Raw genomic sequence first — 23,984 nt, forward strand, 5'->3', positions numbered from 1 at the left:
GGCGTCTTCCCAAGGGATCAATAAAGTTCTACTGAATCTAATCTAAAATCTTTAGATTAGATTCAATCGAACTCTCACCTCTTATCCAACTATTTTTCCTTAATCGTATCTTTTTCATTTTTAGTTTTGGAGTTCAATGTAAATCTTTGATTTATGCAAGAACTCCGAGTTCCCATCAGAACAGCTAGAGCACGGATGTGCACATCAACACCACTGAGAGTATAGCTAAGCCACGCCCACTGCTGTAGACTACACCAACATCAGCGATTGAAGTGAGGTCACACACTGCAAAAGGTCAAATAGCAATGCTGTCATTGACACCACATCAAGGCAGGAAGCTATCAGTCATATTTCATCACAGGACATCGGAGCAAAGACAGGAAGTGAAACTCCAACGTGCAACAGCAAACAATCATCATGTTTGCGTAAGCATTTGGCTCTTATCACAAAAAGTTATGCTACATTTAGAGGGAAAGGGAGATTTAAATTTTATATATATATATATATATATGCTATCTATGACTTTTTCATATGACTTCTGTACGACTTTATTATGAAGTTATTCATACCAATAAATCACAAGTATTTTGCTTATCGATATATGCTCTAGGTCATCCATCTAGGCATATTGGTTATTGATATATATAAAAATATACATATAATAACTAGCGTGTTGCCTGTGGGCTCTAGATTGGGTAATGTTTATAGCTGATATTTTTTCAATAGTGGTAATAAATGGAGTAAAGCTTGTATAATGAATTAAATTAAATGGTAAATGGACTGCATTTATATAGTGCTTTTCCATCTGCATCAGACGCTCAAAGCCTCACATTCACCCTGATGTGAGGTTGCTGCCATGCAAGGTGCCCACTACATACCGGGAGCAACTAGAGGGTTAAGGACCTTGCCCAAGGGCCCTTAGTGATTTTTCTGGTCAGGCTGGGATTTGAACAGAGGACTCTCTGGTCTCAAGTCCAACACTTAACCACTAGACCATCACCACTAGACCAAGGTGTGGGTCCAGAATGGATGTGTGGGTCCAGAATGTTTTTAGAACCTTTGACCTCAACAATATTTAGAAGAGGAACTCTACCCTTCCATTTCCTGTTAATTATGTAATTTTTTTAATGTCAATTTACGGTCTTAAAGTATTTATAAATTGTTTAGGTTGTTGTTATATACACACGATTATTATTATTATTATTATTTTATTTTTACTTCTATTTTGTCATTTGACTTTTAAATGGACCACACTGTTTTCACTTTCTTGTGTCATCTATGTATTTTTAACTAATTTTACATTATGTACTTACATTGAACTTACTAAATAAAATCTCACAAGCACACATGCACGCTTTTAATATAAAGATGATTTACCATCCCTTGCTGGAATGGTGTGTTAGTGCAGAATGTAATTAGCAATGTTAGCAAATATCCATAGTTTCTCTAAAAATATTAGTCCTATTAATATTCCCCTTTGGCGCCATTCATCCTTATCCCTGTCCCAAGTCGCATGCATGCAGAGCTTTGTATTTTTCTGCATTCTGTTACAAGCAGGTGCTTTTAATTTTTACACCGTGGTAGAAGACATCAAAGGCAATACTCTTTTCACTCATGGTAATGTCTGCATGATAATTATCAAAACTGACTAAACCAATTGAACTACAAAAACAATAAATCAATAACACTAACTAATAATAACACTGTTAAACAAACATGAACCACAATATTATTTAAAACCCCCAAACCCTGAACTCCCACAGTGCATTGCAGTACAATGTCCATTGTTTATTGGTTAGCTAAAATTGATAATCACTCCAAAACTATTTGTCCTATCAACTTTCTGTTTTCACAGCGCTCACCCTTGACCCAAAATACATATGTATACCAAACAGCAAATGTCAGCTCTCCTTAGTTTCTGTGTGATCAAAACCATACACATGCATGCACACAGAGGCCACTTGGCTATTATAATATTAATAATGATAATAATAATAATAATTTTTCAAACCACATTTTCCTGTACTTCTGACCAAAGTACTCCAAAAATGAATGGCCTCTAGATATCAATCCAAGTAATAATCCACCAAGTTTGAAGGAAATCAGTTCTACTGTTTTTGAGGCATCTTGTCCACAGACAGAGTAAATAAAATTCTTACACAACACTCTACCATTGCCACTTAGCTGTTGCACAGGGTAACGATAAGTGCAATGATGCTGCAGAGATGGAGATATTACAGCCATCACTGAGATATTATATTTCTCTTTTATCCTAACTTTAACCCGCTGACTCTCCTGCGGTCTGTAACAGTAATCCAGGGACATGAAGCGGCTCTGCAGCACATTGAGACATCATTCTTGGTGAACAATTAGACATTGTTTCAATGGACAAGAACATTTATATATCCATGTTTCAGAAAGCACTGTTTTTGATCCGTGCCACTTAAAAACCCATTTCTAATTAGATGATATGCATTTCAAAGCACTCATGAACATCAAACCCAGCCAATGATTGAATAGTTAATAAAAAATACCATAATTTCCTTTTCACAATCTGTAAATCATCATATAAACCAGTTATTAGCAATTCAAATGTGTCGAAGGAGCAGGGCAGAAGGTGGCACAGCTGTGCTCGTCAACCCAAGAACGCTGTAATTTACAGTGTTGATTATCTAATTGAACGCTGCGTGCTGCACTTTATTTTCTATGCTGTGGGAAGGGCTTGCAAAAGAGACGAGGGCACAGTATACAGCACTGGGATTTCTGCACAGTGTCTCTCTCTCTCTCTAACACACACACACACACACAACACACCAACACACACACACACACACACACACACACACAACACACACACACACACACACACACACACACACACACACACACACACACACACACACACACACACACACACACACACACACACACACATCACAGCAGCTCTTTTGTTGCACATGGACACAGAATAAAATTAAAAACATCTGGATAAAAGTCACAGGTTTATGCACATTTGTGGACAAATTCAATCAAGCCTGATAGAGAACTTGGAGTTTTATTCCTTTCAGTATTAGATCCGTTAATCAGTTAAACCATGAGCAAGAGTAACCCACTTAAATTTGAGATCAAAGAGAGAAATATAAGTGCAATATTTTCATTTTTCTCACAATTTTTCCAAGTAAAAGATCAAAGTCTTCCATGCACACTAGCACAATCTCCATGGGTAAATTCACTCTATAGAGTAGAAATTCCCCAAAATAAAAGTACTTAAAAGGGGCCTCTTGTAAAATTTTTGGTATAACAGTATCATTCTCAATCAGCATTTTCTATTAATAATTATCGTGTTAAACATATTCGGTAAAAATAAATCGTCACTAGAGGTGCTGCATTCAAAACCGTGATGTGACGCAAGTGTGTGGGGTAATGTGTTTTATACAGCTGGAAGCCATAAGCTCTACACTTCTTCCACTTATTAACCGGACCACAAAAAGAGTAATTTAACATTTTTTAGATTTTATTTTAGGTGTGATTCTTTAACGTTTAAAAACTTAATTTTCTTGTTGTGGAACAAAACACTGGCGTTCTCTGCTTCAGGCTGAAAACACAGAGGGACTTCTTTTAAAATGCTACGTATGAGGTCTGTTAGAAAACTGTCCGACCTTTTTATTTTTTGCAAAATCTATATGGATTTGAATCATGTGCGCTTGCATCAGCCAAGCTTGAACCTTCGTGCGCATGCGTGAGTTTTTTCACGCCTGTCGGTTGCATCATTCGCCTGTGAGCACACTTTGAGTGAGCAGTGGTCCACCCCCCTCGTCGGATTTTCATTGTGAGGAAAATGTCTGAATGATTTGGAGCTTTGCTGCATCAAATTTTTCCAGAAACTGTGAGAGACAGCCAGGTGGAAACCATTCGGAAGATTCAGATGGCTTTCAGGGACGATTCTATGGGGCGCGCCGAGCGGTGATTGACAGGCAGAAAATGACCAGATCATTTCCAAAGTGAACGCTGTGTTGATCCGGGACGTCGTCTGACTACTACAGAAATGGCAGAAGATGTGCACATAGCACTTTTTTGGCACATTCCACTGTTACAGGAGTTTTTAATCATGAAAAGACGTGCGGAGGAATTTGCGCGTCGGGACGGAGCCGCTAATGGAGAACAAAAAGCAAGGCCGTGATGAAGCCTCACAGGACATGTGGCATGTCCAGCTCGTCCACAATTTCTCGGATAGTCACATGACTGAAAAGCCACCAAAAGCTGTCTGAATCTTCCGAATGGTGGAAGAGCTGAGCATGTTACAACATGTCCTGTGAGACCAACACGGAGGTGCTTTTGTCCCGCGCCATTAGCAGCTCCGTGGCAAATTCCTCCGCTCCTCTTTCCATGACAAAAACTCCTGTAACAGTGGAATGTGCCGAAAAAGTGGTATGTCCACCTCTTCTGCCATTTCTCTGGTAGTCAGACGACGTCCCGGATCAACACAGCGTTCAGTTTGGAAATGATCTGGTCGATCGCCGCTCGGAGTGCGGTGTGCCCTCCGCCATTGTGCGCCATCTTTAAACCGGTTGTAACACTCCTTAATCTGTGTGATCCCCATAGAATCGTCCCTGAAAGCCGTCTGAATCTTCTGAATGGTGTCCACCTGGCTGTCTCTCACAGTTTCTGGAAAAATCTGATGCAGCAAAGCTCCAAATTGTTCAGACATTTTCCTCGCAATGAAAATCCGACGAGGGGGGGTGGACCACTGCTCACTCAAAGTGTGCTCACAGGCGAATGACGCAACTGACAGGCGTGAAAAAACTCACGCATGCACACGAAGGTTCAAGCTTGGCTGATGCAAGCGCACATGATTCAAATCCATATAGTTTTTTAAAAATAAAAAGGTCGGATAGTTTTCTAACAGACCTCGTATCTTCGGTCACAACAAGGAACTATTGTCAGATGTCATTATCCACAATATGGACACGTTATGTGGATAAATTTTCATCAGGCTGTAATGATGAATCTGTCTGAAATGGCATAACAGGTAACATTAAGACTTTGGCTGTGGCTCACACCATGTTTACACACTTACTAAAGTCAAATAATATTTGGATTGCAGTATTTTTCAACAGGTTTTTGAGTTGATGTCACATTACTGGCTGCTTCTATAAGTGAGTGAGTCAGACTCTATTTTCAGACAAGTGTATAAACAGCCGGCTAAAATGTACCCACACACAGAGTCTGTTTGTGACAATCGCGCTGACTGCACCTGAACGGTGAAACTTTTCTCAATCTATTTGATCGACATTCTCCCTTTGCTGCACATAGAATTCAATTTGGATACATTAAGGCAGGAGCTTGGTCCCCACACACGTCATGAAAATTTCTGACCAATCAGATGCGTTCTTTACAATTTTTAATTTTAGCAATTTGTTAATTATCAAAAACAACAACAAAACCTCATAAAGGTGAGAAATCTGTTTTAATGTTTTATCAGATAAAATAAGAACTATTTTTGAGCCAGTCCCTCTTTAAAATATGTAAATTTATAAAATTAATAAAGTACATAAAATCTCTCACATAACTATTTCAGCAGGTTTCTTCATAATATGTATGAAATTTGAGTTGATAAAATGTACTTTATTGTGATTACAGCCAATAAATTTGGCTATAATCTGTTGAATCAGTCTTTCCTTTGAGCAATTATTGGAAAAATACTGAGAAGCATGTTACAAGGGCGGCATGGTGGCTTAGTATATATTAAAAGTATGTTGCCTCACAGCAAGAAGGTCATGAGATCGATTTCCTCTTGTGGCCTTTCTGTGTGGGGTTTGCATGTTCTCCCCATGTTTGTATGGGTTCCCTCTGGATGCTCTGGCTTCCTCCCACATCCAAAGACATGCAGGTTAGGTGGATATGAAAGTTTTAATTTACCTGTTGGAGTTGTTTCACCTCAAAATTCTATCTGTCTGGAAGACGTCTGGAATTGATTTAATTCCACATTGTGTGAATAACTGCAGTGTTTTTTAAAGATGTCCCTCTGTTTGCGCTCCAGGTGTGTTTCTCAGCCGCCAACGACCAGAAAATAAATCACTTATTTTACAAGCTGACAGTCTTTTCTGGAATTATTTTATTCGTCAAAACGCTCCCAGCATTCACCACGGCTATCCATTCTGTCTTCATTATTCTGCTCTTGATTTAAATAACCCCAATAATGATCCATCATGACAAAAATAAATAAATAAATAAATAAAGTTTAATTACACTGTCGTGAATGCTGGTGTTATCATCAGCAGTCCAAGATGGCGGCAGCGCTGTCACAGCGCCGCCAGTGGCTATTGAGTGAAATGCCTCATAGTGTCGTACTCTTGGTAGTCTATTCTCTTTGACGTTAAGAAAACTGGCTAGCATCACATATTGCAATGCTAATGGGCCACCTAGCATGAGCAGAGTGCCTCCATTGTGAGCAGTGGGATTTAGAGTGTGCTTTAACCCCACACTGTAAAAAGTGAAATTTACATAAAAACAATGTAAAATCACTACAGAAAAATATTGTAAACCCAAAAACACATATTTTTTTGTTTCAATCACAGTGGACTTTTGTAAACTATTAAACAGAATGTTTTTGTTAGATGTACAACAACAATATGTGATTCTAATCAAATGTATTTGTTGAAACTACAAGTATTTGTAACAAAAACTGAGAAATACTGTAATACTCAATACAAAACATTTGTGGTAAATTGACATGCAAACATTGTAAAACCTATAGTTTTAGTCAGTTGTTTTTAAAAATACAAGAATTATATGTAAGTCACTTTACAAGTTTATGCTGTAGCCTAACTTTAACATGATTGATGAAACAATGCAAATTCGGGTAGGCCTATAGGCTACAGGTAGGCTATTTGCAGCTTGCAGAGCAGGCTAGGGAGTAGGCCTATAAGAAATTGTTATCGCTAGTCTAAGTACTTCTGTTCAGTCATAATCCTTGCATGCTTTGTTTCTTTTAATTTTAATGCAATACGATACTCAGACTAGGCTCTCTTTTTTTGTAGATTTAACATTTTTTTTTTAATGTGAGTCAGCCGTGGTTCATTCACTGTAAATCCATTTACATATTATGTCTGTAAAGTTATCTACTGTGCTGCTGTATTTTTTTTTTTTATAGGAATTCCCTGGCAACCACAGCTGCCAGCGTTTTCCTGTAAAAACAACAGTTTTTTTTTACAGGGCCACCCACCCCAACACACACCCAGAGTTACAATTTTGCTTAAAAAAGTGGCATGTGCATATCAAGATTCTGATTAAGCAGCATGATTACTGTGCAGATGGTGCACATGCATTGACCACAATAAAAGTTCACTAAAAATGTGTTGTCAGTTTTGAATAAAGGTTTTTATTGGGCAATAAAGCCAGATGTGGTGGTCCTGGCCTGCTGTGGTTCCACATGGTCTGTAGTTGTGAGGATGTTGGAAATGACATTTGAGGCATTGGGCTCCTAGTAAGTACAACTGGGTTCAATTCCAGGTCATGTTGAGCTCTCTTTAGCCGGGAATATTCCACCTTTATATCCTTTCACTAGGTACTCATATCATGTCTCCATATACATTTCTACACGCTTTACTTTTTCTTGTTCCCCCCTCCCTTTTAATATTATTATATTTATGGAATAATTGAAGGAGTGGGGTACTATTAGTTATACCTAACAGTTTATCGTAGCTTACAATATAGTTGGTTCTTTTCTGTTTGATAACCCATGTTTATTCATACTTTTGTCCACATTTATTTTTATATGTATTTGTTAATACCATTATTGTAGGTTTAACTACGCTATTATACTTTATATACTTATTACCGTTTTTGTTTATCTTGTTAGCTTACTAGGTACGGTAGGCTTATTAATGGCTAATTTAGCTCTTCTAACTATAACTAGCTTATTTTCATTATTTACAATTTTATTTTACATGGTGTAGATTTTCAATTATTCATCAGTTTATGTGTTCTTTAAAAGATATCAACATATAGTACCTAAGTTCTTAGGTTTCCATTATATAGATTATGCTTTTTATTTTCCTGTAGTATGCTAGCAGAGTTACTTTAGATAGATACCAATACACATTACACCATAGCTTCTGTTTCTATAATAAAATACCTGTTGGGAAAGTGTAGTGACACGGACCCACAACAGGGGGCGTAAATGAACGGACAATGGAAGGAGTCAAATTATAACACTTTACTGGTGTGAATGTCACAACCAAACACAGCAGAATCAGAATGTGCAACAGTCAATTAATAAAAGGTGTCGTGTGGGCAGGCTCGACGATAGGAGACGCCCGTCTGGAAACGAACCGGAACCACACAATTTCCACCGCCACCTGAACCCGAGGAATACTGGAGCCGCCAAGTCCCGGAGTCCCCAGGTGGCCACCTTCCCGGCGTGTCGGATCTGGTACTGCTGGCAGAAAGCAAAAGACAGTCAAAGGGTGGGTGTGTGAACACCCAGTAACACTGGTGGGAATGCCACCTCCACCTCTCACTCAGCGCGTTGCAGCGGTCTCAGCTGAAAAGGAGCGCCGTCTTGCACAGCCTCCTCAAAAACGACCGGTTCTCCTGCAAACACTCACAATAAACAGATTTACAAAAGGCTGAGGATATTACCTCCAGATGAAGATGATATCTCGGCAGTTTGGTGGAGGTGTCTTCCTGCTTTTATACCAGATGTGTTGATTAGTGACAGCTGTCACGGATGATGGGTGACAGCTGTCACCACGGCTTGTTCCTGAGGTGGCAGCGCCCTCTCGTGCCTGAAGCCCGCACTTCAGGCAGGGCGCCTTCTGGTGGTGGGCCAGCAGCCCACACAACAGGACCCCACACAACAGGCTTGTCCGGGTGGCGACGATAGAAATCGGCCAGGAGGGCCGGGTCCAGGATGAAGCTCCTCTTCACCCAGAAGTGTTCTTCGGGTCCATACCCCTCCCAGTCCACCAAATACTGGAAACCCTGGCCCATTCGACGGACGTCCAAAAGCCGGCGAACTGTCCAAGCCGGCTCCCCGTCGATAATACGGGCAGGAGGCGGCGCCGGACCGGGTGCACAGAGGGGTGAGGTGTGATGCGGTTTTACCCTGGAGACATGAAAGACGGGATGGATCCGCAGTGAGGCCGGGAGTTGGAGCCTCACTGCGGTAGGACTGAGGACCTTGAGGATGGGGAAGGGTCCAATGAAGCGGTCCTTCAATTTGGGGGACTTGACCTGGAGAGGAATGTCCTTGGTGGAAAGCCACACCTCCTGCCCGGGCTGGTAAGTAGGGGCCGGGGACTGTCGACGGTCTGCATGGGCTTTAGCCCTCGTCCGGGCCCTCAACAAGGCCGAACGGGCGGTGCGCCACACCCGACGGCATCTCCGCAGGTGGGCCTGGACCGAGGGCACACCGACCTCTCCCTCCACCACAGGAAACAAAGGGGGCTGGTACCCCAGACACACCTCGAATGGGGAGAGGCCGGTGGCAGAGGACACCTGGCTGTTATGAGCGTACTCGATCCAGGCCAGATGTTCACTCCAAGCCGTCGGGTGTGCGGAGGTCGTGCACCTGAGGGCCTGCTCCAACTCCTGGTTGGCCCGTTCGACCTGTCCATTAGTCTGCGGGTGATACCCAGACGAGAGGCTTACAGTGGCCCCCAGTTCCCGGCAGAAACTTCTCCACACCTGCGAGGAGAACTGGGGACCGTGATCCGAAACGATGTCTGTTGGTATCCCATGCAGCCGGACAACATGGTGGACGAGGAGATCCGCCGTCTCCTGGGCCGACGGGAGCTTCGGGAGGGCCACGAAGTGGGCCGCCTTGGAGAAACAGTCCACTATCGTGAGGATGGTGGTGTGCCCCCGCGACGGCGGGAGGCCCGTGACAAAATCCAGACCGATGTGGGACCAGGGGCGGTGAGGCACAGGAAGTGGCTGTAGAAGTCCCTGTGCCTTCTGGTGGTCAGCCTTGCCCCTGGCGCAGGTGGTGCAGGCCTGGATGTAAGCCCGGACATCAGTCTCCAGGGACGCCCACCAGAAGCGCTGCCGGACCACTGCCACGGTCCTACGCATCCCTGGGTGGCAGGAGAGTTTGGACCCGTGACAGACGTCCAGGACGGCAGCCCTGGCCTCTGGTGGGACGTATAATCTGTTCATCGGTCCTGTTCCGGGATCCGGGCTCCGTGCCAGGGCCTCCTGGACGGTCTTCTCCACATCCCAGGTCAGAGCAGCCACGATAGTGGACTCCGGGAGAATGGGTTCCGGTGGATCCGACAGCTCGGTCTTGACTTCCTGTTCATGCACCCGGGACAGGGCATCCGATCTTTGGTTTTTGGTCCCGGGGCGGTAGGTGATCCGGAAGTCAAAACAGCCGAAAAACAGTGACCAGCGGGCTTGCCTGGGGTTCAGTCGCTTGGCGGTCCTGATATACTCCAGGTTCCGGTGGTCAGTGAAAACCGTGAAAGGCACTGACGCTCCCTCCAGCAGGTGTCTCCACTCCTCAAGGGCCTCTTTCACCGCAAGGAGCTCTCGATTGCCCACGTCATAGTTCCGCTCTGCTGGGGTCAACCTGCGGGAAAGATAGGCACACGGGTGAAGAACCTTATCGGTTTCTCCGCTCTGGGACAGCACGGCTCCTATCCCCGAGTCAGAGGCGTCCACTTCAACCACGAACTGGCGACCAGGATCGGGCTGCACCAAGATCGGTGCAGTCGAGAACCGGCGTTTCAACTCCCTAAACGCGGCTTCGCACCGATCCGACCAGGTGAAGGGAACTTTTGGTGAGGTCAGGGCCGTCAGGGGGCTAACAACCTGACTATACCCCTTAATGAACCTCCTGTAGAAATTTGCGAAGCCGAGGAACTGTTGCAGCTTCCTACGGCTTGTCGGTTGGGGCCAGTCTCTCACCACTGCGACCTTGGCCGGATCCGGGGCGACGGAGTTGGAGGAGATGATAAACCCCAGGAAGGACAAAGAAGTGCGGTGAAACTCACACTTCTCGCCCTTCACGAACAACCGGTTCTCCAACAACCGCTGCAGGACCTGACGTACATGCCACACATGGGTCTCAGGGTCTGGAGAAAAGATGAGTATATCATCCAGATATACGAAGACAAATCGGTGCAGGAAGTCCCGCAAGACGTCATTAACCAAAGCTTGGAACGTCGCGGGGGCGTTAGTGAGGCCGAACGGCATGACCAGGTACTCAAAATGACCTAACGGGGTGTTAAATGCCGTCTTCCATTCGTCTCCCTTCCGGATCCGAACTAGGTGGTATGCGTTCCTAAGATCCAACTTTGTGAAGATTTTGGCTCCATGCAGGGGGGTGAACACTGAATCCAACAAAGGCAACGGGTATCGGTTGCGAACCGTGATCTCGTTCAGCCCCCGATAATCAATGCATGGACGAAGACCGCCATCTTTTTTTTCCCACGAAAAAGAAACCCGCTCCCATCGGAGAGGTGGAGTTACGGATCAGCCCGGCAGCTAAGGAGTCCCGGATGTAGGTCTCCATCGATTCGCGCTCAGGTCGGGAGAGGTTGTACAGCCTGCTGGACGGGAACTCCACGCCTGGCAACAAATCGATGGCACAATCATATGGACGGTGCGGGGGAAGAGTGAGTGCCCGATCCTTGCTAAAACGTCAGCAAGATCGTGGTACTCAACCGGCACCGCCGACAGATTGGGGGGTACTTGGACCTGCTCCTTCGCCTGGGAACCGGGAGGAACCGAGGATCCCAAACACCTCCGATGGCAGGTTTCACTCCACTGTACCACCACCCCGGATGGCCAATCAATCCGGGGATTGTGTTTCAACATCCAGGGGAACCCCAGAATCACACGGGAGGTAGAAGGAGTCACAAAAAACTCAATCTCCTCCCTATGATTCCCTGACACTACCAGAGTTACTGGTGGTGTCTTGTGTGTGAGTAAAGGGAGTAGGGTGCCATCTAGTGCTCGCACCTGCAATGGTGTAGGTAGCGCCACCAGAGGGAGCCCTACCTCCCTGGCCCATCTGCTGTCCAACAGATTCCCTTCTGACCCTGTGTCTACCAGTGCTGGGGCCTGAAGGGTTAAATCCCCACTAAGGATTGTAACTGGGAGTCATGCGGCAATATGTGTGTGTGCCACGTGAAGTTTTTGGCCCACCCTAAGCCCAGTCTCTAGGGGCGGGCGTTGGTGTTTAACCGTTCGGGGCAATCGCTCAATTGATGCTCCATTGAGCCACAAACAAAACACGCCCCGCGTGGAAACCTCCTCTGTCTATTAGGTGGGCTAAATGTGGCCCTGCTCGTGTCCATAGCTTCGTCAGCAGGGGGAGCTGTCGCCCCATGGGACGTAGAGGCCAGGGAGCGTGGGAAGGGCGGACCCTTCTCGGACCCGGAAGGAAGAGGGACGGCGCGCGCCCGGCCACGTCCTTCGTCTCGTTCCCGACGGCGTTCCTCCAACCGATTGTCTAACCGTATAACGAGATCAATAAGCCCATCTAAGTCCCGCGGTTCATCCTTGGCCACTAGGTGCTCCTTTAGGACTGACGACAGTCCGTTTACAAAGGCGGCGCGGAGCGCAGCGTTATTCCAGCCGGACCTCGCAGCCGCGATGCGGAAGTCGACTGCATAAGCGGCTGCGCTCCGGGGTCCCTGTCTCATCGACAGCAGCACAGTTGAAGCGGTCTCTCCCCTGTTAGGGTGATCAAACACAGTTCTGAACTCCCTCACAAACCCAGTGTACGTATGAAGGAGCCGTGAATTTTGCTCCCAAAGCACTGTAGCCCAAGCGCGTGCCTCTCCCCGAAGCAGAGTGATCACATAAGCTATTTTGCTTGCGTCTGACGCGTACATGACGGGACGTTGTGCGAAGACGAGCGAACACTGCATAAGAAAGTCCGCGCACGTCTCCACACAACCTCCGTACGGCTCAGGAGGGCTTATGTATGCTTCAGGGGATGGTGGGAGGGGTTGTTGGACCACCACTGGAACATTAATATCTAGCACAGGATCGACAGGAGGAGGAGCTGCAGCAGCGCCCTGAGCGCTCGCCGCCACTTGCGCGGAGAGAGCCTCCACCCTGCGGTTCAGGAGGATGTTTTGCTCGGCTATTTGATCCATTCGAGCCATAAAGGCGGTGAGAATATGCTGTAGCTCACCAATCACGCCTCCTGCAGATGCCTGCGCTCCCTGCTCTCCCATTGGTTGTTCAACAACCTGGTGACGCCCCTCGGAGTCCATGACGCTGGCCGAGATATCCTGTTGGGAAAGTGTAGTGACACGGACCCACAACAGGGGGCGTAAATGAACGGACAATGGAAGGAGTCAAATTATAACACTTTACTGGTGTGAATGTCACAACCAAACACAGCAGAATCAGAATGTGCAACAGTCAATTAATAAAAGGTGTCGTGTGGGCAGGCTCGATGATAGGAGACGCCCGTCTGGAAACGAACCGGAACCACACGATTTCCACCGCCACCTGAACCCGAGGAATACTGGAGCCGCCAAGTCCCGGAGTCCCCAGGTGGCCACCTTCCCGGCGTGTCGGATCTGGTACTGCTGGCAGAAAGCAAAAGACAGTCAAAGGGTGGGTGTGTGAACACCCAGTAACACTGGTGGGAATGCCACCTCCACCTCTCACTCAGCGCGTTGCAGCGGTCTCAGCTGAAAAGGAGCGCCGTCTTGCACAGCCTCCTCAAAAACGACCGGTTCTCCTGCAAACACTCACAATAAACAGATTTACAAAAGGCTGAGGATATTACCTCCAGATGAAGATGATATCTCGGCAGTTTGGTGGAGGTGTCTTCCTGCTTTTATACCAGATGTGTTGATTAGTGACAGCTGTCACGGATGATGGGTGACAGCTGTCACCACGGCTTGTTCCTGAGGCGGCAGCGCCCTCTCGTGCCTGAAGCCCGCACTTCAGGCAGGGCGCCTTCTGGTGGTGGGCCAGCAGTACCTCCTCTTCTGGCAGCCCACACAACAATACCAGATTTATAGCTTAGCGTACTAACTATAATTTATGTTTACTGATAGTCTACATACTAAAATACCTATACTACAATCTTCTCCTGTATTAATATTTAGGTTTTAAAACCTACTCTTGTATATTATATAATACACATTTTTTGTATATGTTGTTTATTACCCTTATTATTTAATTCTCAGTTATTTATATATATATATATATATATATATATATATATATATATATATATATATATATATATATATATATGTCTTATCTTTCTTATGGCTTATTGATTATTATATATATACTTTATATAGTACACATATTTTTTGTATATGTTGTTTATTACCCTTATTTTTTAATTCTCAGTTATAACTATAACTTTCTTATGGCTTATTGATTATTATTATATATATACTTTTTCTTGAGCTGCTTAGATGGGTAGGGAGGGTTCCCATGGGATAAAAAAGCTTTTCAATCTACTATCCCTGGTTCTCAAGACCAGGCACCTAAGTGGCTCTACTCTACTCTTTTCTACTCTTCTATTTTACTCTTCCTTTTTAGATATTTAGATATACCTTAGTATACTAGCACAGTTTCACCTTAGAATTGGAATATAATATATAAGATATACCTACTGAATTTTCATGTTATCTGTCTGTGTTCTTGGACAAAACAGTTCATATGCATTGTGTCACTCAATACAGCTGTATGTGGGTACCAGTCTTGGCTGGGGAAATAACCTACGTTGGACTGGCATTCCATCCAGAAAAAGCCATCGACTCATATTTACTTCACACTGCAAAATTTGGGGAAAAGCACCATCACAAACAGGCTTGCTTACTGTAAGTGCTGCTAACAGACACATTTGAAGTCGAATTAATAAAAACAGCACATTCATACTAACCACATGATGACACCGGTGATGATGGCCGACCAGGTCACACAGCAGGTATTAGGTCTCTTGACGTCCTCGTCGACGTCTCTGTGGCAGCAGCACAGGCAGACGAGGTACACTGTCAGAACCAGCAGGCTGAGAAACAGACCCACGGCACCAGCACATGCTAGAAGTATTAGAGACTGAGACAGAAGACAGTAAAGGGAAATCATCAGAAATGTGTCCACCTGAAAATTTTCCGTCTGTACGTAACTGCGACAAAGAAGAAATTTCTATTCATTGGACATTTTCGGATTATGTCAGACAGATGTACACATTTAAATCACAAAAATTCAAAAAACATTTTGAATTCCTTTATTTTGGCTTTGATATTTTTATTTAATTTGGATCATTCCGCAGATATTTGTTTTCATTCTGTTATAAAGCATCATTTTAGAAATTTTAACATGGAGAAGCACAATTTAATTATTGATTTTAACAAATATTTGAAGTAATAAAAAAAGAATAATCTGAGAATGTGCAAAAACTCAAGGGTGCTTAAAATTTTTCATGCCACAGTATATGTGGTCTTTTATGTTTGGAGTGTGTGAGCTGCTGACCCAACGCACTGGCAGCATCAAAGAAAACAACACTGTCTCTGAAGACATAAAGCAAAGTGAACACAAAAACGACAGCCAGCGGAAAACCTTGCTATTTGTCTTCAGAGGACCGAACTGAGACAGGGAGGAAAACAGAACAGATGCAACGCACACGTGGGAGGAGAGCATCATGTGACAGAATGGCTTTCAGTCCAGTCTTGTGATTTCTGGGTGTACAGAAAACATTTCAAGCCTTAAAGATCAAGAGAAGACAGAGGACTGAACTGATGGAGAGAAATGAGAGGAAATCAGAGTTTTAACTCTACAGATATGCTATGAACTGAGTATGTCACAGTTTTTCATTTGAAAATGCGAAGAGCTTTGTTTTTTTATGGTCCTTTAAATTTTTATTACAACATATTAAAGTGACACAGTCCTGGTTTCACGCTCCAAAAAAAAAAAAAAAAAAAAAAAAACAACAACAAAAAAACTGGTGTGCAGCCAGTACTTTCTGAGTGCCGGTCCCAAGCCTGGATAAATGAGGAGGGTTGCGTCAGGAAGGGCATCCGGCGTAAAACAAGCCAACCCAACTATGCAGACTCAGAATCGAATTCCCATACCGGATCGGTCGCGGCCCGGGTTAACAACGTCCGCCACCGGTGCTATTGCCCAACAGGGTGCCGGTGGAAATTGGGCTACTGCTGGGCGAAGACGACGAAGAAGAGGAGGAAAACGTTGCCACGAACAGCGGGAGAAGAAGAAAACTAGAAGGGTGGAAATGAGAGTGGGGACTTTGAATGTTGGTAGTATGACTGGTAAAGGGAGAGAGCTGGCTGATATGATGGAGAGGAGAAAGGTAGACATATTGTGTGTGCAAGAGACCAAGTGGAAGGGAAGTAAGAGCAGGAGCATCGCCGGTGGGTACAAGTTGTTGTACCATGGTGAGGACAGGAAGAGAAATGGTGTTGGGGTCATTTTAAAGGAAGAGTATGTTAAAAGTGTGTTGGAAGTTAAGCGAGTGTCTGACAGGGTGATGAGTGTGAAGTTGGAAATTGAAGGGGTGATGATGAATATCATCAGTGCATATGCCCCACAGGTAGGTTGTGAGATGAAGGAGAAAGAAGATTTCTGGAGTGTGTTAGATGAGGTGGTGGAGAGTGTGCCCAAGCATGAAAGAGCAGTGATAGGAGCAGACTTCAATGGGCATGTTGGTGAAGGGAACAGAGGTGATGAGGAAGTAATGGGTAGATATGGTATCAAGGATAGGAATGGGGAAGGACAGATGGTAGCTGATTTTGCAAAAAGGATGGAAATGGCTGTGGTGAATACCTACTTTAAGAAAAGGGAGGAGCACAGGGTAACATATAAGAGTGGAGGAAGGTGCACACAGGTGGACTACATTCTTTATAGGAGATGCAAGCTAAAAGAAATCACAGACTGTAAGGTGGTAGCAGGAGAGAGTGTCACTAGACAGCATAGGATGGTTGTTTGTAGGATGACTTTAGAGGTAAAGAAGAAGAAGAGAATGAGAGCTCAACAAAGGATCAGATGGTGGAAGCTGAAGGAGGAAGACTGTTGTGTGAAATTTAGCGAGCAGGTGAGAGAAGCACTAGTTGGAGGGGAAGCAGTTTTGAACAACTGGAAAAGTACTGCAGATGTGGTGAGGGAGACAGCTATGGCAGTACTGGGTATGACATCTGGACAGTGGAAGGAAGACAAGGAGACTTGGTCGTGGAATGAAGAGGTCCAGGAAAGCATAAGGAGAAAGAGGTTGGCGAAAACGTTTTGGGATAGTTGGAGAGATGAAGAAAGTAGACAGGAGTACAAGGAGATGCGGCGTAAGGCGAGAAGAGAAGTGGCAAAAGCAAAGGAAAAGGCATATTGCGAGCTGTACAAGAAGTTGAATAGTAAGGAAGGAGAAAAGGACTTGTACCGATTGGCCAGACAAAGGGACAGAGCTGGAAAGGATGTGCAGCAGGTTAGGGTGGTAAAAGATGCACATGGTAATGTGCTGACAAGTGAGGAGTGTGTGCTGAGAAGGTGGAGGGAATATTTTGAAGAGTTGATGAATAAAGAAAATGAGCGAGAGAAAAGGCTGGATGATGTGGTGAGAGTAAATCAGGAAGTAAAAGAGATTAGCAAGGAAGAAGTGAGGGCTGCTATGAAGAGGAATAAGAGTGGAAAGGCAGTTGGTCCAGATGACATTCCAATGGAGGCCTGGAAATGTCTAGGAGAGAAGGCAGTAGAGTTTCTAACCAGATTGTTTAATAAAATCTTGGAAAGTGAGAGGATGCCTGAGGAGTGGAGACGAAGTGTGCTGGTTCCTATTTTCAAGAACAAGGGTGATGTGCAGAGCTGCAGTAACTATAGAGGCATAAAGCTGATCAGCCACAGCCTGAAGTTATGGGAAAGAGTAGTAGAAGCTAGGCTTAGAAAACAGGTGAAGATCTGTGAGCAGCAATATGGTTTCATGCCAAGAAAGAGCACTACAGATGCAATGTTTGCTCTGAGAATACTGTTGGAAAAGTACAGAGAAGGACAGAAAGAGTTACATTGTGTGTTTGTGGACTTAGATAAAGCTTATGATAGGGTGCCAAGAGAAGAGTTGCGGCATTGTATGAGGAAGTCTGGAGTGGCAGAGAAGTATGTTAGGGTAGTGCAGGACATGTACAAGAATAGTGTGACAGCTGTGAGATGCCCAGTCGGAATGACAGACTCATTCAACGTGGAGGTGGGATTACACCAAGGATCAGCTCTGAGTCCTTTCTTGTTTGCAGTGGTGATGGACAGGTTGACAGATGAGATCAGACAGGAGTCCCCATGGACTATGATGTTTGCAGATGACATTGTGATCTGTAGTGAGAGTAGAGAGCAAGTTGATTCTAGTCTGGAGAAGTGGAGATATGCTTTGGAGAGAAGGGGAATGAAAGTCAGTAGAAGCAAGACTGAGTACATGTGTGTGAATGAGAGGGAGCCCAGTGGAATAGTGCAGTTACAAGGAGTAGAAAGTAGTGAAATCTACTGGTGAAAGTAGATGAGTTTAAATATTTGGGGTCAACTGTTCAAAGTAATGGAGAGTGTGGTAGAGAGGTGAAGAAGAGAGTGCAGGCAGGGTGGAGTGGGTGGAGAAAGGTGGCAGGAGTGATTTGTGACCGAAGAATATCAGCAAGAGTGAAGGGGAAAGTTTACAAAACAGTAGTGAGACCAGCTATGTTGTATGGTTTAGAGACAGTGGCACTAACAAAAAGACAGCAGGCAGAGCTGGAGGTGGCAGAGCTGAAGATGTTGAGATTCTCTTTGGGAGTGACAAGAATGGACAAGATTAGGAATGAACATATCAGAGGGACAGCTCAGGTGGGACGGTTTGGAGACAAAGTCAGAGAGGCGAGATTGAGATGGTTTGGACATGTGCAGAGGAGGGACCCAGGGTATATAGGGAGAAGGATGCTGAGGATGGAGCCACCAGGCAGGAGGAGAAGAGGGAGACCAAAGAGGAGGTTCATGGATGTGCTGAGGGAGGACATGCAGGTGGTTGGTGTGACAGAGGAAGATACAGAGGACAGGGTGAGATGGAAACGTTTGATCTGCTGTGGTGACCCCTAACGGGAACAGCCGAAAGACAAAGAAGAAGGATTGTTTGTCTGCTGTGATTGTGCATTTAGGGAACTGACATTTTGTTTTTTGTTTTTTTTTAAAGTCTACATTTCCTTACACATTACTTGTAAAAAGTATTCATTATACTGTTACAAGGTTTTGTAGGTTTATGACAAAAAACAAAACAAAAACGCATGCACATTACAAGGTTTTGTAGGTTTATGACAAAAAAAAAAAAAACGCACGCACATTACAAGGTTTTGTAGGTTTATGACAAACAAAAAAATGCACGCACACGTTTTTTTTTGTAACAAAGCTGTGTTTTGCAAAAGTCAAACTCTGCACTTCATCATTCTGACTGTGAACAATGATAGCGACAGAACAACGTGCTAGCATTACACAGGGAGCTTGTAAGCGTAACAAGACCAACAAAACAGGCAAAAATCCACCAGGAAAATTCTTAATTCCAGAAGAATTCATAGAATTCAGTGAAGATTGACATTTTTAGCAAAATAATAACTCCACTTATTATATTGCTGTGACGCTACATGCAGTCTGATTGGCTGATTTCCAGTCTGATATTTTCCAATATCAGACCAGTTACCATGACAATCGGTCCAGAATGCAACAGCAAAAAAAAATAAATAAATAAAAATTCACCAGGAAAATTGTTCATTCCAGAAGCATTCATAGAATTCAGGGAAGATTGACATTTTTAGCAAAACAGTAACTCCACTTATTATATGGCTGTGATGCTACATGCACTCTGATTGGCTGATTTGTGGTCTGATATTTTCCCATATCAGACTAGTTACCATGACAATCGGTCCGGAACGTGTATCACATTCGTTACAAACCAGAAAGCTAAAAACACTATTAGAAAAGCCAAGTCAGACATGAATGTATTCCATAAATCTCTAAACAGCATCGGGAAAAAAAAAAAAAAAAAACACACAGTAGAGTTGGGCGATGCTGGGAATTTTGGTATTGATCTGATACCAAGTAAATGCAGGCCCAGTATCGCCGATATCAATACCGATACTTTTTCATATTTAAGCTTCATAGATCCAAAGGATCCAAAAGTCGTAGGATAGAATTTCGCCAAACATTGTACGTGACAACAAAGTACTTTATTATCACAATCAACATTTTTGTTTAAAAAAATATCACTCAACACAACTTAAAACAAAATCTCCTGAGGTAGAGGGCTGACTCGAGGTGAGCGCTGAGTGGACGGGCCAGGCTGAGCCTACCTGCATGGCTGTTGGCTGGCGCCGCTGAGCCACGGCACAACAACAAAACAGCAGAGGGGGGAGGGTGCGCTGCTCCATGTTGTGTGACACAGCGCAGCACTGCTCTTACAGACAGAGAGTGGACTTTGATGAATCTGTGTGCGCAGCAGTCAGTGCGTGCAGAGAGAAAAAAAGCTTGAGTATCGATCTTTTTACATGAGGATTGTTCAATATCAATACCAGCGTTGGTATCAATATTATCAATATTAGGATCGATCTGCCCACCTGTACCACACAGATTGAAAGCTCAGCTTTTTCACACGGACCTTGCTATCACTCAGTACATACTGTCAATACCTCGGTCTGATATTTTTCCCATACAGACCTAATCCTTTAATATTAATACAAATCTACACCAGTGTAGCTAAAAAAAAAAAGTCTCCAGAACACCATAGTCCAGATAAAGAGATTAAAAGTGTATGGCCTTTATTTTATTTATTTATTATTTTTTTAAGATTTAAGTCATGAAATTAATTTTCTTTGGCACCACTATAATTTTATTTATTAGCCTTTAAATTGTCTAATAAATAGTTACCTTGAAGGGAAAAAAATTCCATTGAACAGACAACCTTAAACTGCATTCAGTAGCGACCCATACAGTCTAAGATGGAGACCGACATCATAGATCACATGTGGGCATTCCCTGACTGGCATGAGGGATGCTGGGAAGCACACGACGACAGTCTATCAGAGTAGAGAGGCACAGTGATGTCAGCTGGCTGCTCGCTCAAACAAAATAATCCATTATGGTGTAAAATGCACAGAAACATCCATCCCTCATTTGGTTTTCTTTCCCTGTCCTTTTTTTTCTTCTTTTTTGAAATCCAGACTTTGATTTTTTAGGAAAGACATGTTTTATTTCAGCCTAAACATTAGGGCTGCAACTAATGATTATTTTACTAATCAGTTCATTGGTCGATTATTTTTTCAATTAATCGTTTTTTTTTTTTTAACTTACATGTGAGTTTTGCCATTATTTAAGTGAGTTATTATTAAAAGGCCTTTGTCACACAACATCAACGTTTGACCTTGTAACAAAGTTATGTTAAATTCCGGTCAAAAACATACCTGGAGTAGTGTTTTGTTTTATTTTGCACATACATACATCACCGACACACCACAAAGAGATTTCTATCAGGTTTAGATGCCTACAGCAACTATATCAACCACTGACAATATATTACAGCAAGAGTCCACACAAGTATTTTAAAGGCCTGACGAAAGTCTAATATGTTATATTCAGGGTTGGGTAGGATTACGTTGAAATGTAATACAAAAGTAATCAGATTACAAGTAATCCAAATGTATGTACATACATACATGTAATCCACATGTATTCTTTCAACGTAATCCTACCGAACCTTGGTTATATTTAATAAGATATTTTCATGAAAAAAGACACAAATGTGCAGTTCACTGCGTTTTATTTTTTTCTTGTGTAAAAACACAGCTTAGATGTGGTTTGACCAAAACAAATTGTCATTAAACTTAAATAAAACAGGGATGAAGTGGAGGTTTAAGAGTCACTAGGTGTTCACAGGAAACAGTTATTTCTATATTTATTTATGTTCATTGTTAGTTGGTTTAAATTTTCTGTTTTGTTTTATCAGATTCTTTTTGTCCATTTCTCTAAAACTGTATTGTGGCATTATTAGTTATTATTACTATTATTGTTGTTGTTTCTATTATTATTATTAATATATAAATACAAATAAATGAATAAAATATTACAATTTGTAATACATTTGACTCTTTTACGACAACAAACGCTGAGCCATGAATTATTATACAGAAAACAAATGTGTTTAACAGCTTGGGCATGTTCCAACTTGCCCGTTAAGGTTTCCAACGGAGGTGTTTTTCCTGTCGCGACCCCCCGCGGTCGGGTCCGGCCCGACATGCGACTCTGCCCGCACGTTCTTTCATTACAAATTGTCCGTTAACAATGGAATGTCCGAATAAACTCCTCATGCCGACTTCTTCTGAAAGTTCTCTGTTCTCTGACGACTTACTGGGTCAACAGAGCCTGAAATGTGGAAGTTTTCAACTTGAAACGGCGAGACGCTGCCGCCTCGAAGCGCAGATCACCGTCAGGCACCGTGGGCTGTCCTTAAAGCGACACTACCAGACCAAAATCTCTCATCAGCCGTTAAAATTTTTACCGAAAACCAGCTGAATTTATCGAATGGTGTCCACTCAGTTGTGCCTTACAGTTTTGAAAAAATTTTGATCAAACAAAGAAGCAGTCTCTGAGCCATTCCTAAACAATGAAAAAAATCGACGAGAGGGTGGACGACTCCTCACTCAAAGACTGCCCACAGGCGAATGACGTAACCGACAGGCGTGAAAAAACTCTCGCATGCCCATGAGGGTTCAAGCATGTCTGATGTAATCACACGTGATTCAAATCCATATGGTTTTTGAAAAAAATAATAAGGTCCGTTACTTTTATCACAGACCTCGTACATCTGTCAACTGTTTCAGAAGACCATAACAGGTCAGATTAAGATAAAAAAGTAAATGTTACTCACAGACATATGGTCTTTGGGGTTTTAGTGGGGAAAAATTAAGATTAAGCGAAATAAAACACTGAATCAACAAAGCACGAGATCGAAGCAGCTTTGATTGGTTCAAGGTTCAAAGCAAAGCCACGCTGCAGGAACGGTTGATTTATATGGAAGAAACGAAACATTTGCGGTAAAACAAAGTTATTTAACAACTAATTGATGACTAAATTAGTTGACAACTATTTTAATAATCGATTAGTTGTTTCAGCACTACTAAACACCTCCTCTTCTGTCAGATCCCATTTGGGATGTGTGTGTGTGTGTGTGTGTGTGTGTGTGTGGTGGTGGTGGTGGTGGGGGGGGGGGGGGGGTGTCATCTGCGCGTCTGGACTAAACCATTGTACAATTGTGCAGGGGTGGGAATGGCCCTCAGAGATCTTTCAATATTATTGTTAGAGCAGAATTATGTTTTGCAACATTTATACATTTATTCTAATTATATTATTTTACAACATGAATTGTATGGACATTAATAACACGCAACACAAAAATGTATTTAATGCCAGTTTTTTGTGCCCCCCCCCCCCCAATGCTCTGGGCCCAGGGTACATAGTACCCTTTACCCCCCCCCCCCCCCCCCAGTCCAACACCCTGGAAACATCTAATTTCTGAATAAATCTAATATGTTTCTCACATATTTTCTAAATGTCAGCAAGAAATAAACACTTATAAATCTAAAGATGCTGTTTATGTAACCAGTTTATACTCTGATGTATAAACATCAGAGTGGCACATATGACTACTGGCAGGGCATGTTAAACAAAAAACTAGCTGTTGACAGCATTCGGGTAAGTAGACAAGTGTTCGTAGTTAGCATGAGCATGTGTAGTTGCGCTAATCATGATTAATGCGAGCCACATCTTTAATAGTTAGTAGTTGCCACATACTGTGTGCTAATGCTAACCACAAACCTGTAAACACATGATTGCATATGCTAGTGCCAATTCTGGCCAACATTACGGTGTTTAATGTAACAATATCCCCCTGTAATAGCAAAACACGCTACATCTAGGAAGGCCATTATTGCTAACTAAACGTTGACTTGGAGGCAGAAAATTCACAAAGTATTTAAGTTTACTGTGACTTTGAT

General features: G+C 43.3%; 1 protein-coding gene across 1 annotated transcript in view; it reads right to left on the reverse strand.

Moving 5' to 3' along the window:
- LOC117528273 (protein tweety homolog 2-like) overlaps window positions 1-23,984 on the reverse strand; it is a 132,022-nt gene that overhangs the window by 100,504 nt on the left and 7,534 nt on the right. Inside the window, exon 2 of the mRNA XM_034190881.1 lies at window positions 14,873-15,045. Within this exon, the coding sequence (XP_034046772.1) occupies window positions 14,873-15,045 (173 nt within the window). The remainder of the gene's footprint in view (window positions 1-14,872; window positions 15,046-23,984) is intronic.

Source organism: Thalassophryne amazonica, chromosome 16 (assembly GCF_902500255.1).
Source record: "Thalassophryne amazonica chromosome 16, fThaAma1.1, whole genome shotgun sequence".
In the NCBI taxonomy this organism is placed as follows: Eukaryota; Metazoa; Chordata; class Actinopteri; order Batrachoidiformes; family Batrachoididae; genus Thalassophryne; species Thalassophryne amazonica.